This window comes from Leucoraja erinacea, chromosome 46 (genome assembly GCF_028641065.1).
Source record: "Leucoraja erinacea ecotype New England chromosome 46, Leri_hhj_1, whole genome shotgun sequence".
NCBI lineage: Eukaryota > Metazoa > Chordata > Chondrichthyes > Rajiformes > Rajidae > Leucoraja > Leucoraja erinaceus.
The window spans coordinates 979,610-994,020 of NC_073422.1; the positions used below are offsets into that span (position 1 = coordinate 979,610).

A 14,411-nucleotide genomic window follows, 5' to 3' on the forward strand; every position below is an offset into this window, starting at 1 on the left:
CATGTGCAAGGTTTATCATAGGGGCATTCTGTACAACCACTGCTAGCTTTCTACATCTGTTTTTCCTTATACATGCTGGCACTGGAGAGGTACTTGGTTCAAAGATCAATGCATAAAGCTGGAGTAACTCAGTGGGGCAGACACGTCTCAGGAGAAAAGGAATAGGTGACGTTTCGGGTTGAGACCCTTCTTCAGACTGGCCTAAGGCTCTTGACCCGAAACGTCACCCATTCTTTCTCTCCAGAGATGCTGCCTGCCCCGCTGAGTACTCCAGCATTTTGTGGAGAGGAGTTGTTTAGTTTGATAGCCACCAGGAGAAAGGACCTCCTGTAGCGTTCTGTGCTATACCTTGGAGATGGAATGGAGCAAATGGAGTTAATGATCTTGTAAAAGTCTATCCTGTCTGATTTTCACCCATTAAACAAAATATCCATTTCCAGAATGAGTCCGGTTTCTGTTTCTCTGTTTCTGTCACCCTAGAAACTTTCCTTCAATAGGGAGATGACCACTGTCCTCAGTACACCAGTTAAGTAAAATAGTAAGATTAAACGAGAACTTACCAGTTTGAAGTTTGATCTGTATTTTATGAGGAGTTACGATGAGGGATTACGTGAAGAAGCCCGCCCCAGGACGCATTGCGGCATACTTCAAAGCAGCGGTGTGGAATCACAGACAGACACGTATTTGAAGTAACATAGTAAAGAATAAAGAGACATCAATTATCAGTTTGATCCATGTAATGAGGGTGGGAGCGGAGGGCACGTAATCCCTCATCGTAACTCCTCATAAAATACAGATCAAACTTCAAACTGGTAAGTTCTCGTTTAATCTTACTATTTTACTTCGGAGTCACGTGAGTGACTTTGTGAAGATTTCAAAGCTCTGTGATTTCAAACCGTGTAACAGCTTATATCACTCGCTGCCGAAGCCTTTGAGGGAGGAAGCGTGTTATCATAATCAACCAATGATTCTGTTTATAGAAAAAAACAATGGTATTTTACAATAACACTGAAGAATTTTAAATGCTCCCCTTGGCTAATTTGAATATTTGCAGATTGGAATCTTCCTGCAAATAAAAACAGGTTTTGTCAACAGTTTATAATAATTTATTTCTCTGAACGTTTTACCCCCACTATTCTGCTGTAGCCAGGATGTGGTTTACAGGCACGTCCATTCTTTTGCCGTTGACGTGGAAGCTTCTCCTGTGGGATGACAACTTTATACATGTTAGTTTTATCCCAGGAGCTTTAACCTGCTTGAGCCATTTCAAAAAAAAAACTTGTTACCCGACCACAAGGTGTTTTGTGACCAACCCACAAGGCTTTTCATCTCCCTCGCATAATTAGGTTGTGTCTATGTAAGGTAATAGGGTCTTGGCACATACCGTGTTTTCTGGCGGGTAGCCCGTTTTTTATGACTGGACAAGGTGTTCCTGGTCTGGTTTGACCATTCCCTGAACAAATGATAGAGATCTGGTCTGAAGCTGTGAGCATGGTGTCCAGTTGAAAATAGGAGTAATGACTGGACACTCTGTGCTGCTCCATGTGCCTTTAACATATGTTTTTAGTGCATAGAAGGTTCAGGTTTAGGACTCTGGCTGGTGGGATCCCCTGAAGTGTGGTTAACCACTGTGACATCCCATATATAGGTGTACCTAGTCTAGGGGTTTAGAGTTTTAATACCCTTCAAATTTACCCCATGGCCTGTTGTCCTGTAGCTGTTTTGAAAAAGAACAGGCAGGGCAATTCTAGCTGTGTTGATGGCACTGTAGCCGAATCCTTCATCATGATGAAGGTTCTCCAGGAATTCCAGTTCGTAGTACCTGTATCGGTTGAGTAGGTTTTCCCCTTTATCCTTGCAGTACTTCTCTTGATGCTGGACAAGTGTTGTAGTCCAGTGGATGTTCAAAAGGATGCTGACATGGTGTCGATTATTCAGTATAACAATCCTAGTCCCAGAGGCTTGCGCAGAATCTGCAGCTCAGGAGCTTATTTCTCATGGCACAGTTGATTTGTGCCCGGCTCCGATATTAATAATTCTGGGTACTGGAAAAACACCATCCAAGTTTCAACAGCCATGTCATGGCGTGAAGTGAAACAAGGCCTGCGTAAGTCCGTCAGGTACTATCAAATACCTGAAGCAGAATCCTTTTGTACTGTGCGTTGTTCTCGATTGGTGAGGCAGAAGGGAAAAATACATAGAATTAATTTCACCAATGCAGCGTGAACGCATTTGTCTATCAATATTATAAATACATTCTTGAATGACAACATGACCTATAGGTCAGAAAAGTTAATATATATAGCTGACGATCTTTCTGCTGGAACTATCTGTCCCAGAGAAATTTTTTTTTTTTTTTAATTTTTTTTTTTTTAATGAGGATTCCACTGGCCCAGGGTCTGGTTTCCCCCCACGACATACATAGGACATCCCCGAACACCTGGTGATATAGCGTTAATGCAAATAATCGATATCAGTTTCACATTCCATTTTAATTGTCATTGTCAGTGTACAGTACAGCGACAATGAAATGCATTAATATCTGTTGCATCATATAGCTTAATAGTTTTGTTAACTTTATATGAAAACATCTAATTGATGTAGTCCTTAATGTTATGTGACCTGGTGTCTGTCACTGTATTTTTCTTACCGCCCAGGTAAGTTGTTGATAGTCAAATACATCTATGGATATACCATTGCCAAATTGGTTTGACCAACTTCTCATATGATACCGACTTTATGCTGCCATATGGTTAATATAGGCCACCTCCATAGTGTAGTCTATTTATACCCATACATGCAAGTGCTTTAAAACTCATAAAATTCACCCGAACATTTTTTAGATAATTAATGCCCAGTATAAGTGGTAACCCCACCACTGTCTTTCTGATATTACTTCAGTGGGTAACTTCATGAGATGCTCAATGACAACCTATATGTTGTTTTTGATACTAACATCTGAATGATGTAGACAGAAATGGTACCATTTTTTCCCAATTACTCTGTTATTTGTCGAGTAGTTGGTAGTTTGACCATTACTTTGTGCTTGTTTGTGCCAATTCAACTATGTTGTCTCTTGGCATCCTTATAGTTACGTGGACTGAATTAATATGAAAGCCAAGATAGTCCAAGAAAGCGCTCTATATGCTGGTAGGAACCAGACCCACCTACCTCCATGGTTATTGGCGGTTTTGTGTTTTCTGTTTTCTGAGTGCTTTTGTTCTGAGGATGTGCTGGCGACGTTGGGGGGGGGCGCATTTTCCAGGGGGTCCGCGGCGGGCCCTGATCTAAAAGATCTTTGGGGATAGTGCGGCCCCAAGCTTTCACCAGTCCCATATTCTAGACATAGACTGGTGGATGCCGTGAGGTGCTGCTGTTAGGGTATCGAAAGTCATGGTTTGCTCGTCCCTTGGCCTGCCCTCATGATGCCGAAGGTTTTTGATACCTCTTCGATCTCCTTCAGCTTTTTGTTCAGATCTCTCCCAAATAGCAGTGAGTCTGCCTCCGCTGCTGGGCTTTGCTCAAGCCTGCATCTTTGAGATTGAGGGCAGGTGTTGTATTTCCCTTCAGAGATCATTTAGTTCGAATCGTGTTGATCTCGTTATCTCCACAGAAGAAGCATAGGCTGTGATAGCTGACATCAGGAGCCTTCGGATCCGCTGTAGCTTGAGTTTTTATGCCCGCATAAGGGCCCCCACAACTTCCAGATTTTGCTGTTTTAGGCTTATTCCCCTTAAGGGCCTCATAGTTCTCTGGTGCTGTATATTCTTGCTGGCTGCCATTGTTTTGGCTCTGGCGGTGCTCCAGCCCGTGGGGTTGCTACGAAGCGGTCCATGACACCCAACAGCTGTTCCTGATCCTGCACCTCATGCATACTCCCGATTTTGTCCGCCTGCCCCATTTGCAGACCAGCCCTGCCCTGGTCACCAATGCTAGCCTCCTGCTCCAACCCGTGGTATGAGGTTAGCAAAGGGCAGTGCCTGACACGACACTATGGAGGAGGTGCCTGTCCTGTCTCGCCGGGAGCGCTGCGGTTCCCGGTGGACCTTCTCCTCCAGGAGCTGCTAAATGCAGCTCAGGCGGCTGTCTCTCTCTGCTTTGGTAGAGACATGTCCCCCTCCGACGAATCGGAGACGACCGGCCGTTTGGCTTCCTGGCGGCTTTCCCAGTCCGCCGTGTAGGCTCTGGCGAGACTGGCTTGGCTCGGTCTCAGGGATAGCGAACACGCTCTGCGAGCGACGCTGCCGCCGGTTGCTGCCCCGCTGGTAGAGTTCGAGCGGGGCAGTTTCTCTTTGCGAGTTTTTTGCGTTGAGTTCCTGAAATCTGTAATAAAACACAACTGCAAACTCACCTTTCCAATGCCCAAGAGCCGCTCCTGCAGCTCAGGCGGCTGTCTCTCCCCCTCCTGGGTGGAGAGACGTCCCAGTCCGATGTCAGCTCCACCGCCGGGTTTTACACACATCCAGCCCGCTGCTCAGGTGCTAGCGGGCTGGCTCGGTCGCGATGTCGGGTTTGCGGACCGCCCGCTAAGCGGTCCACCCCTGTTTGCTGCCCAACGACGTCCTTTCGTCGAGCGGGCAGGTGCAGCATTTCCCCCCCCCCCCAAGCCCGCAGCTGATGCTGACGGGCTTGATGCAGAGTCGGGAGCGGGGCGCTGATTAGCGGTCCTCGCTCTCTCTCTCTCTCTGCACTCGGGCTGCTGCTCACCTGTACTCGGGCTGCAGCGCACTCCACGCCAGCACTGCACAGTGGGTCCCCCTAACGGCTCCGCAAAAGTCGGAAGCCTCCTCCCGCCCGCCTGCCTGCCTCACCTGGACAGTACTCGCGAGCGAGCGAGGACTGAGGGGAACCCCAACGCAGTGCTAGCGCCGTCTTCCTGCGCTCTCAATGTCGCCCCTGTGGAGAGTTTACCGGCACCGGCACAGCTCCCATTCATGGTCCGCCGGCGCTCTCTCTCCCTAGTAGCGTCTTTCCTCCCCTCCCTCGAACGGAAAACTCCTCCCGGAGTCCAAGGGGGCCGCTTGCACGCCCTGCGGGAAACAAGCAGACGCAAAGGGGCTGTAACAGTAAAGGTAAGTACTTACCTAAACTTAGATTTTTTCTCGTTTCTTCGGGAGCCCTGACTCCCGGCTGCCGCTTTGCATGCTGAAACGTAAATGCCGCAATGCGTCCTGGGGCGGGCTTCTTCACGAAGTCACTCACATGACTCCGAAGTAAAATTAGTTTAGTTTAGCACGAAAACAGGCCCTTTGGCCCACCGCGTCCACCCTGACTAGCGATCCCCACACATTAATAATATCCTACACACACTAGGGACAACGTTTACATTTATCAACCCAATTTACCTACGTCTTTGGGAAACTGAAGATCTCGGAGAAAACCCACGTAGGTCACGGGGAGAACGTACAAACTCTGTACGGACAGCACCCATAGTCGGGATGGAGCCCAGGTCTCTGACGCTGCTACCGCTGTGAGGCAGCAGCTCTACTGCTGTGCCACCTAGCCCAGCAACAATAAGCAACATTATTGCATATACTGGTTTAACAACAAAGAATTACAGATACTGGAGCAACTCAGCGGGTCAGGCCGCATCTCTGGAGATAAAGGATGAATGAGGTTTCGGATTGGGACCCTTCATAAGACTGAAAGTGGAGGCAAGAGAACTAGCAACAGATGCCCAAGGAAAGATGGAGCCCACAATGGCCCATTGTTAGCGGAGGAAGAGGTGATAAAATATATCAGATATAGTGGACGGACTTGCCGAGCCATCCCCAGCTCCCACCATCTCCCCGGCTGTTTAGAGACCCAGCTTCCCACCCCACTCCCGACACAAGGTTCAGCAGCGAGCCCTTCTTCACCCTGCTTGGCCACTTTCTAGCATCTTGGGCAGTGCTGCTGTTAAACCTGGCTGCGATGCATCACGCTGGGATGCTTTTTATGGTGCTTCTGTAGGAGTTCAACTTAGTTTAGTTTAGTTTAGTTTAGTTTAGTTTAGTTTAGTTTAGTTTAGTTTAGTTTAGTTTAGTTTAGTTTAGTTTAGATATACAGCATGGAAACAGGCCCTTCGGCCCACCGAGTCCGTACTGACCAGCGATCCCCGCACATTAACACTATCCTACACAACCTGGGAACAATTTTACAATGATACATTTATACCAAGGCAAATAACCTACAAATCTATATGTCTTTGGAGTTGTTCTAGAAGTTGTTCCAGAAGCTGTTATTTCCCCGTTTCTCCCCACTGTTGTGTGTTTGCAGCTTATATACAGGACCCAGCTCCCAGGTGACATTGGAGAGAGTCCAGTCCTTTATACCCTCAGGTAGCAAAGATCCGTTATGGTTTTATTTTTTTTCTGTTGCAGATGAGATCACCCCACTGAGCAATGGCAAGTGACCGATAGTGGTTTCTAATTTGTGTTAGGCAATTATTGGGCAAGCTTCTTGAATCACTGGGAAATGGGACACTTTACATTATGAATGGATATTTTTATTTGCAGAGAAAAACTCCAGTAGTAACACAAAAGGGAAAGTGCAGCCATTTCCTTCTCCTATCTGCTGGAGCAGCTGTGTGTTGACTGCAATATGTCTAAACCATGTCTACGGCTTTGCTTTTATTGAAAAAAAACATGAAAACTATTTCCTTGAGAATAAATAAAGGACTAGAACATGCTCAATTTTAGTCACTCATAAATAGTTGAGATTTATCTAAAATCAGCACTTACAGCACTAGAGACCCGGGTTCGATCCTGACCACGGGTGCTGTCTGTACGTGATCTGCATGGGTTTTTCCAAGATCTTCGGTTTCGTCCCACTCCAAAGACATAAAAGGTTTGTAGGTTCATTTTCTTGGTATAAGTGTAAAATTGTTTCCAATGTGTGTAGGATAGTGTTAATATGCAGGCACGCAGGTTGGCATGCACTCGGGCAGCCGAAGGAACTGTTTCGTGCTATATCTCTAAACTCAACTAAGTAGCTAAATATTTGGTCAAATATCAATCCTGTTAAAATCACGATCACATTTCTGATCACATATGTCTTGATAGAAACAGGTTGAGAAATATAGTTTGGCTCAGTGGGTATTTAGTGCTTTTGGCACATAAATACTTCTTTGTTATTTGCTGGACCTCAGAAACACAATTTTCAGCATCTTTATATGTTCTCTGTTCCTCAATATACTTGTAAAGATTATTTACACATCACTTATTACCTTTTCTGCCTGAGGTACATATGTTTCATTGCCTTTATTTCATTTCTACGAACTACTGCTGTCAAAGAAGTTCACTATCAAATAATATCCTTAAGGAAATTATAAAGATTTTTACAAATCATAAATTGACACAAAATGCTGGAGTAACTCAGCAGGACAGGCAACATCTCTGGAGAGAAGGAATGGGTGACATTTTGGGTGAAGACCCTTCTTCAGACGGCTTCTGCATATCTTTCATTCATTTGTTCTTAATCTCTCTACATTGCCATCTATATCTCTCGTTTCCGTCTCCCCCGCTTCTCAGTCTGAAGAAGGGTCTCAACTCAAAACGTCACCCGTTCCTTCTCTCCAGAGATGCTGCCTGTCCCACTGAGCTACTCCAGCATTTAGTGTTTATCCATATTCAGTCAAGTTAAGGCAAGTTTTGCACTGCCCTGACACTGATAGACCTTTCAATGCCAGCGTTATTCGTGTCTTTCTTGTGATATTCCCTGCTGTGATATTTGACTGAACATAAACTATTATTTTACACAATATTTATTCCACTTCGATCATCTCATGGTCTTTGAAACTTTGAATCCCTCAATCAGTTCCAGAGCAACATTGGTCATTAGGAATATAATGTTAGTTATTTGTTCCTACATAATATATAAGAATAAAACAATATAATGTGTAACAATTGGGAGTGTAAAGGTGTTTATAAAGTAATAATGTGCAGATGATGTATTCACAGCATTGCCCTGCATTAGCTTATACCTGCCCCGATATTCATGAGCATATTCAACATCCACTGGCTCTCTGCTAATAATCAGCTCAGGGAATGTACGACTTTGTGACAATATCATTTTGCAGAAAACTTCCCAATGAATGGAGTAGTGAGTTTTGCAAAGTATTCTTGCTTATTATTTTCTAAGTTGTGCTGAATAGAAATGTGTTTGAAATACAGAGATGACAAGTAGTTCATTCCCCTAATTGCGATGCAAATGTGACCAGACTATTGCAGGTAAATAATTGCCCACCACACAATACTTTCCCAAACAACACAGCTTGAAACAAAATGCAACAGAGAGGAAAAGTCAGTAAACAATCTTGTTCTGTGTGAGCTTCAACTCAGCATTAAGGAGCAAGAGAAAGTTGATAATAGTCTTGTAATTTAGTTCAAATCCTGAGACGGCCATTGTCCCAACAAATGGTTCTGCTCCTCGTAAGCTGTCTCCCACTTTAGTTCATACACGAGAATTTATCCACCTTCCCTGAAAGATACATAGAAACATAGACAATAGCTGCAGGGGTAGGCCATTCGGCCCTTCGAGCTAGCACCGCCATTCATTGTAATCATGCCTCACAATCAGTACCCCGTTCCTGCCTTCTCCCCATATGCCTTGATTCCTCTAGCCTTAAGAGCTCTATCTAACTTTCTTTAGATGCATCCAGTGAGTTGGCCTCCACTGCCTTCTGAGGCAGAGAATTCCTCAAATTCACTACTCTGTGATAAACCTTTTCCTCATCTCAGTTCTAAATGGGCTACCTATAATTCTTAAACTGTGACCTCTGGTTCTGGACTCCCCCAAAAATGGGAACATGTTTCCTGTATCTAGCGTGTCTAATTCCTTAATAATTTTATATGTTTCTATAAGATCGCCTCTCATCCTACATTCCAGTGTATACAAGCCCAGTCGCTCCATTCTTTCATCATAAAGCAGTCCTGCCCTCCCGGGTATTAACCTCGTGAACTTACGCTGCACTCGCTTAATAGGAAGAATGTCCTTTCTCAAATTAGGAAACAAAAACTGCACACAATACTCCAGGTGTGGTCTCATCAGGGCCCTGTACAACTGCAGAAGGACCTCTTTGCTCTTATACTCACCTCATTTTGTTATGAAGACCAACATGCCTTAGCTTACTTCACTGCCTGCTATACCTGCATGCTTACTTTCAGTGACTGATGTACAAGGACACCGAGGTCTTGTTGACTTCCCCTTTTCCTAATCCGTCTCCATTCAGATAATAGTCTGCCTTCCCGTGCTTGCCTCCACATTTATCCAATTTATACTGCATCTGCCATCTATCTGCCCACTCACCCAACCTGTCCAAGTCACTCTGCTTCCTCATAGCATCTTCTTCACAGTTCACACTGCCGCGCAGCTTTGTCATCTGCAAATTAACAAATGTTACTTTTAATTCTTTCATCCTAATCATTAATGTATATTGTAAATAACTGTGGTCCCAGCAAAGAGCCTTGCGGTACCCCACTAGTCACTGCCTGCCATTCTGAAAGGGGCCCATTAATCCCTACTCTTTGTTTCCTGTCTGCCAACCAATTTTCTATGCATGTCAATACCCTTCCCCCAATACTATGTGCCCTAATTTTCCCCACTAATCTCCTGTGTGAGATCTTATCAAAGGCTTTCTGAAATTCCAGGTATTCCACATCCACTGGCTCTCCCTTGTCCATTTTAATTGTTACATCCTCAAAAAATTCCAGAAGATTTGTCAAACATGACTTCCCCTTCGTAAATCCATGCTGACTCGGACTGATCCTGTTACTGCTATCCAAATGTTACATGTTTGATAATCGACCACCGATGTCAGGCTAACTGGTCTATCTTTCTGCTTTCTCTCTCCATCCTTTCTTGAAAAGTGGGATAACATTAGCTGCCCTCCAATCCACAGGAACTGATCCAGAATCTATAGAACATCAAAGGTTCAAAGGTTCAAAGTTTATTTTATTGGTCACACACACCTAGGTGTAGTGAAATTCTTCCTGCCAATGCCGCACATAAAGAAAGAATACAGACATAACAATAATAAAGAAATTTAAACATAAAAACAATGGTTCCCATTATGAGGGAAGGCACAAAGTCCAGTCCCCATCCCATGTCCACCCATAGTCGGGCCTATTGAGGCCTCCACAGTTGCCTTTACGAAGGCCTGATGTTCCAGGCCGTTCTTGCCGGGTGATGGTGCGTTGAGAGAATCCTCTCAGCGGCTTGGGAATCCTGGAACGGACGCTTCCCTTACCGGAGACCGCGGCTTCAGAAGCCAACAAGGCCGCGCCGGAAGGAGCTTCACCACTGGCGATCTCAGCAAGAAATCCCAGGCTCCCGATGTTAAGTTCGGCGCCGCCGCCCGCAGCTGGCCGCAATGTTTCATCGGCGGTCTTCAGCTCACCGGAGTTCCAGCGCAGCGACCCGGGCAAGGCATCGCCCGCTCTGCTCCGCGATAGCGCTCCAGCACTGTGCCGCCACCGCCAAAGCCGAGATTCTGGGCAGTCCCCTCAGGAAACGCTGCTCCAGGCCCGCTGGTAGGCTGCGAGGATGGGTCGAAATTGCAGCCCAGAGAAAAGCTGCCTCTCCGACCAGGTAGGGACCCTGAAAAGTAGTTTCCCCCCTCCCCCCCCCCCCCCCCCCCATAAAAAAAGAATAGAAATCCAAAAACAAAACACTAGAACTCACTAAAAATTTAAAAAAGAGTGAAAAACTAACAGCTGCAGGCTGGGCAGCCATACCGCACAGGACGGCGCCTCCTATCAAGAGAACATTGCAAAATGATCACCAAATAGTCCACAAATTCTAGAGCCACTTCCTCAAGTATCCTGGGATGCAGACCCTCAGGCCCTGGGGATTTATCAGCATTCAGTCCCATCACTCTACTCAACACCATTTCCTGACTAATGTGTATTTCCTTCAGTTCCTCCATCACCCTAGGTCCTCTGTCCCCTAGAACATCTGGGAGATTGTTTGTGTCTTCTTTAGTGAAGACAGATCCAAAGTATATGTTCAACTTGTTTGCCATTTCCTTGTTCCCCATAATAAATTCACCTGTTTCTGTCTTCAAGGGTCCCACATTTGTCTTATCTATTCTTTTCCTCTTCACATACCCAAAGAAGCTTTTACTATCCACCTTTATGTTCTTGGCTAGCTTACCTTCGTACTTCATCTTTTCTCCCCTCTTCTGTTGATCTTTAAAAGTTTCCCAATCCTCTGGCTTCCCGCTCATCTTTGCTAAGTTATACATCTTATCTTTTATTTTTATACTGTCCCTGACATCCCTTGTCAGCCATGGTCGCCCCTTACTCCCCTTAGATTCTTTCTTCCTCTTTGGAATGAAATGATCCTGCATCTTTTGGATTATTCCCAGAAACACCTGTCATTGCTGTTCCACTGTCATCCCTGCTAGGGTCCCTTTCCAGTCAACTTTGGCCAGCTCCTCTCTCATGCCTCCATAGTCCCCTTTGTTCAATTGTAATACTGACAGTTCTGATTTTATCTTCTCCCTCTCAAATTGTAGATTAAAACTTATTATATTATGGTCACTATCTCCTAATGACTCCTTTACCTCGAGTTCCCTTATCAAATCCGGTTCATTACACAACACTAAATCCAGAATTGCCTTCTCCCTGGTAGGCTCCAATACAAGCTGCTCTAAGAATCCATCATGGAGGCACTCCACAAACTCCCTTTCTTGGGGTCCAGTACCAACCTGATTTTCCCAGTCTACCTGCATGTTGAAATCTCCCATAGCCATTGTAGCATTACCTTTGTTACATGCCAATTTTAACTCCTGATGCAACTTGCACCCTATATCCAGGCTACTGTTTGAGGACCTGTAGATAAGTCCCATTATGGTCTTTTTACCCTTACAATTCCTCAGTTCTATCCATGCTGACTGCACATCTCCTGATTCTCTGTCACCCTTCACAAGGGACTGAATTTCATTCCTCACCAACAGAGCTACCTCACCCCCTCTGCCCACCTGTCTGTCTTTTCTATAGGACATATACCCATGCATATTCAGTTCCCTGCCCTGGCCCTCTTGCAGTCATGTCTCTGTAATTCCCACAACATCATATTTATCAATTTCTAACTGAGCCTCAAGCTCATCCACTTTATTTCTCATACTTTACGCATTCATATTCAACACTTTAACTTCGGTATTCACCTCCCCTCCCACACCGGTCACAATTGGCCCTGACCTTACTCTCTTATCCCTTCTCAAACTTTCCTTCCCTTCCCATTAACTTGGATGTCTTTCGTAACTTTTCCTGTACACACTTCCCCTTTAACTCCATCTTTATACTCCCAATTTGTCAATCCCCCCCCCCCCCATTATTTAGTTTAAACGCACAAATGTAGCACTAGCAAACCTGCCTACCAGAACATCGGTCCCCCTCCAGTTAAGGTGTAACATAGAAACATAGAAACATAGAAACATAGAAATTAGGTGCAGGAGTAGGCCATTCGGCCCTTCGAGCCTGCACCGCCATTTAATATGATCATGGCTGATCATCCAACTCAGTATCCCGTACCTGCCTTTTCTCCATACCCTCTGATCCCCTTGGCCACAAGGGCCACATCTAACTCCCTCTTAAATATAGCCAATGAACTGGCCTCAACTACCCTCTGTGGCAGAGAGTTCCAGAGATTCACCACTCTCTGTGTGAAAAAAGTTCTCCTCATCTCGGTTTTAAAGGATTTCCCCCTTATCCTTAAGCTGTGACCCCTTGTCCTGGACTTCCCCAACATCGGAAACAATCTTCCTGCATCTAGCCTGTCCAACCCCTTAAGAATTTTGTAAGTTTCTATAAGATCCCCTCTCAATCTCCTAAACTCTAGAGAGTATAAACCAAGTCTATCCAGTCTTTCTTCATAAGACAGTCCTGACATCCCAGGAATCAGTCTGGTGAACCTTCTCTGCACTCCCTCTATGGCAATAATGTCCTTCCTCAGATTTGGAGACCAAAAACTGCACGCAATACTCCAGGTGTGGTCTCACCAAGACCCTATACAACTGCAGTAGAACCTCCCTGCTCCTATACTCAAATCCTCTTGCTATGAAAGCCAACATGCCATTCGCTTTCTTTACTGCCTGCTGCACCTGCATGCCTACCTTCAATGACTGGTGTACCATGACACCCAGGTCTCGCTGCATCTCCCCCTTTCCCAATCGGCCACCGTTTAGATAATAATCTGCTTTCCCGTTTTTGCCACCAAAATGGATAACCTCACATTTATCCACATTATACTGCATCTGCCAAACATTTGCCCACTCACCCAGCCTATCCAAGTCACCCTGCAGTCTCCTAGCATCCTCCTCACAGCTAACACTGCCCCCCAGCTTAGTGTCATCCGCAAACTTGGAGATATTGCCTTCAATTCCCTCATCCAGATCATTAATATATATTGTAGATAGCTGGGGTCCCAGTACTGAGCCTTGCGGTACCCCACTAGTCACTGCCTGCCATTGTGAAAAGGACCCGTTTACTCCTACTCTTTGCTTCCTGTTTGCCAGCCAGTTCTCTATCCACATCAATACTGAACCCCCAATGCCATGTGCTTTAAGTTTGTATACTAATCTCTTATGTGGGACCTTGTCGAAACCCTTCTGGAAGTCCAGATACACCACATCCACTGGTTCTCCCCTATCCACGCTACTAGTTACATCCTCGAAAAATTCTATAAGATTCGTCAGACATGATTTACCTTTCGTAAATCCATGCTGACTTTGTCCAATGATTTCACCACTTTCTAAATGTGCTGCTATCCCATCTTTAATAACTGACTCTAGCAGTTTCCCCACTACCGATGTTAGGCTAACTGGTCTGCAATTCCCCGTTTTCTCTCTCCCTCCCTTCTTAAAAAGTGGGGTTACGTTTGCTACCCGCCAATCCTCTGGAACTACTCCAGAATCTAAGGAGTTTTGAAAGATTATTACTAATGCATCCACTATTTCTGGAGCTACTTCCTTAAGTACTCTGGGATGCAGCCTATCTGGCCCTGGGGATTTATCGGCCTTTAATCCCTTTTGTACAGGTCACCCCTACCCCAGAAGAGATCCCAGTGGTCTATAAATCTAAATCCTTGCTCCCTGCACCAGCCCCCCAGCCACACATTCAGATCCCCCACCTCCCTGTTCCTGCCCTCACTAGCACGAGGTGTCTGCTCCTTGCCACATTCTAACAGCACAATCACTGTGGGTGAAGCTAAATCTCCTGAATTAATTTCTGAATTTATAAGTGACAATTCTATGTATTTATTTATGATCTCTAGTTTTGGTTCCAGCTCTAGTAGTCCTTAAATGACCAATGTCACTCCTGATTCTGTGCTTAGAAAGCTCATCTGCCAACTCATCCTTCCAAACTTACACAGCGGTAGAGTTGCTGCCTTACAGCGGATGCAGCGCTGGAGACCCGGGTTCGATCCCG

General features: G+C 45.3%; 1 protein-coding gene across 1 annotated transcript in view; it reads left to right on the forward strand.

Annotated features, from left to right (window-relative positions):
• LOC129715014 (potassium voltage-gated channel subfamily H member 3-like) overlaps positions 1-14,411 on the forward strand; it is a 915,007-nt gene that overhangs the window by 478,793 nt on the left and 421,803 nt on the right. The window contains 1 exon segment of the mRNA XM_055664831.1: positions 10,574-10,585. Coding sequence (XP_055520806.1) covers positions 10,574-10,585 — 12 coding nt within the window.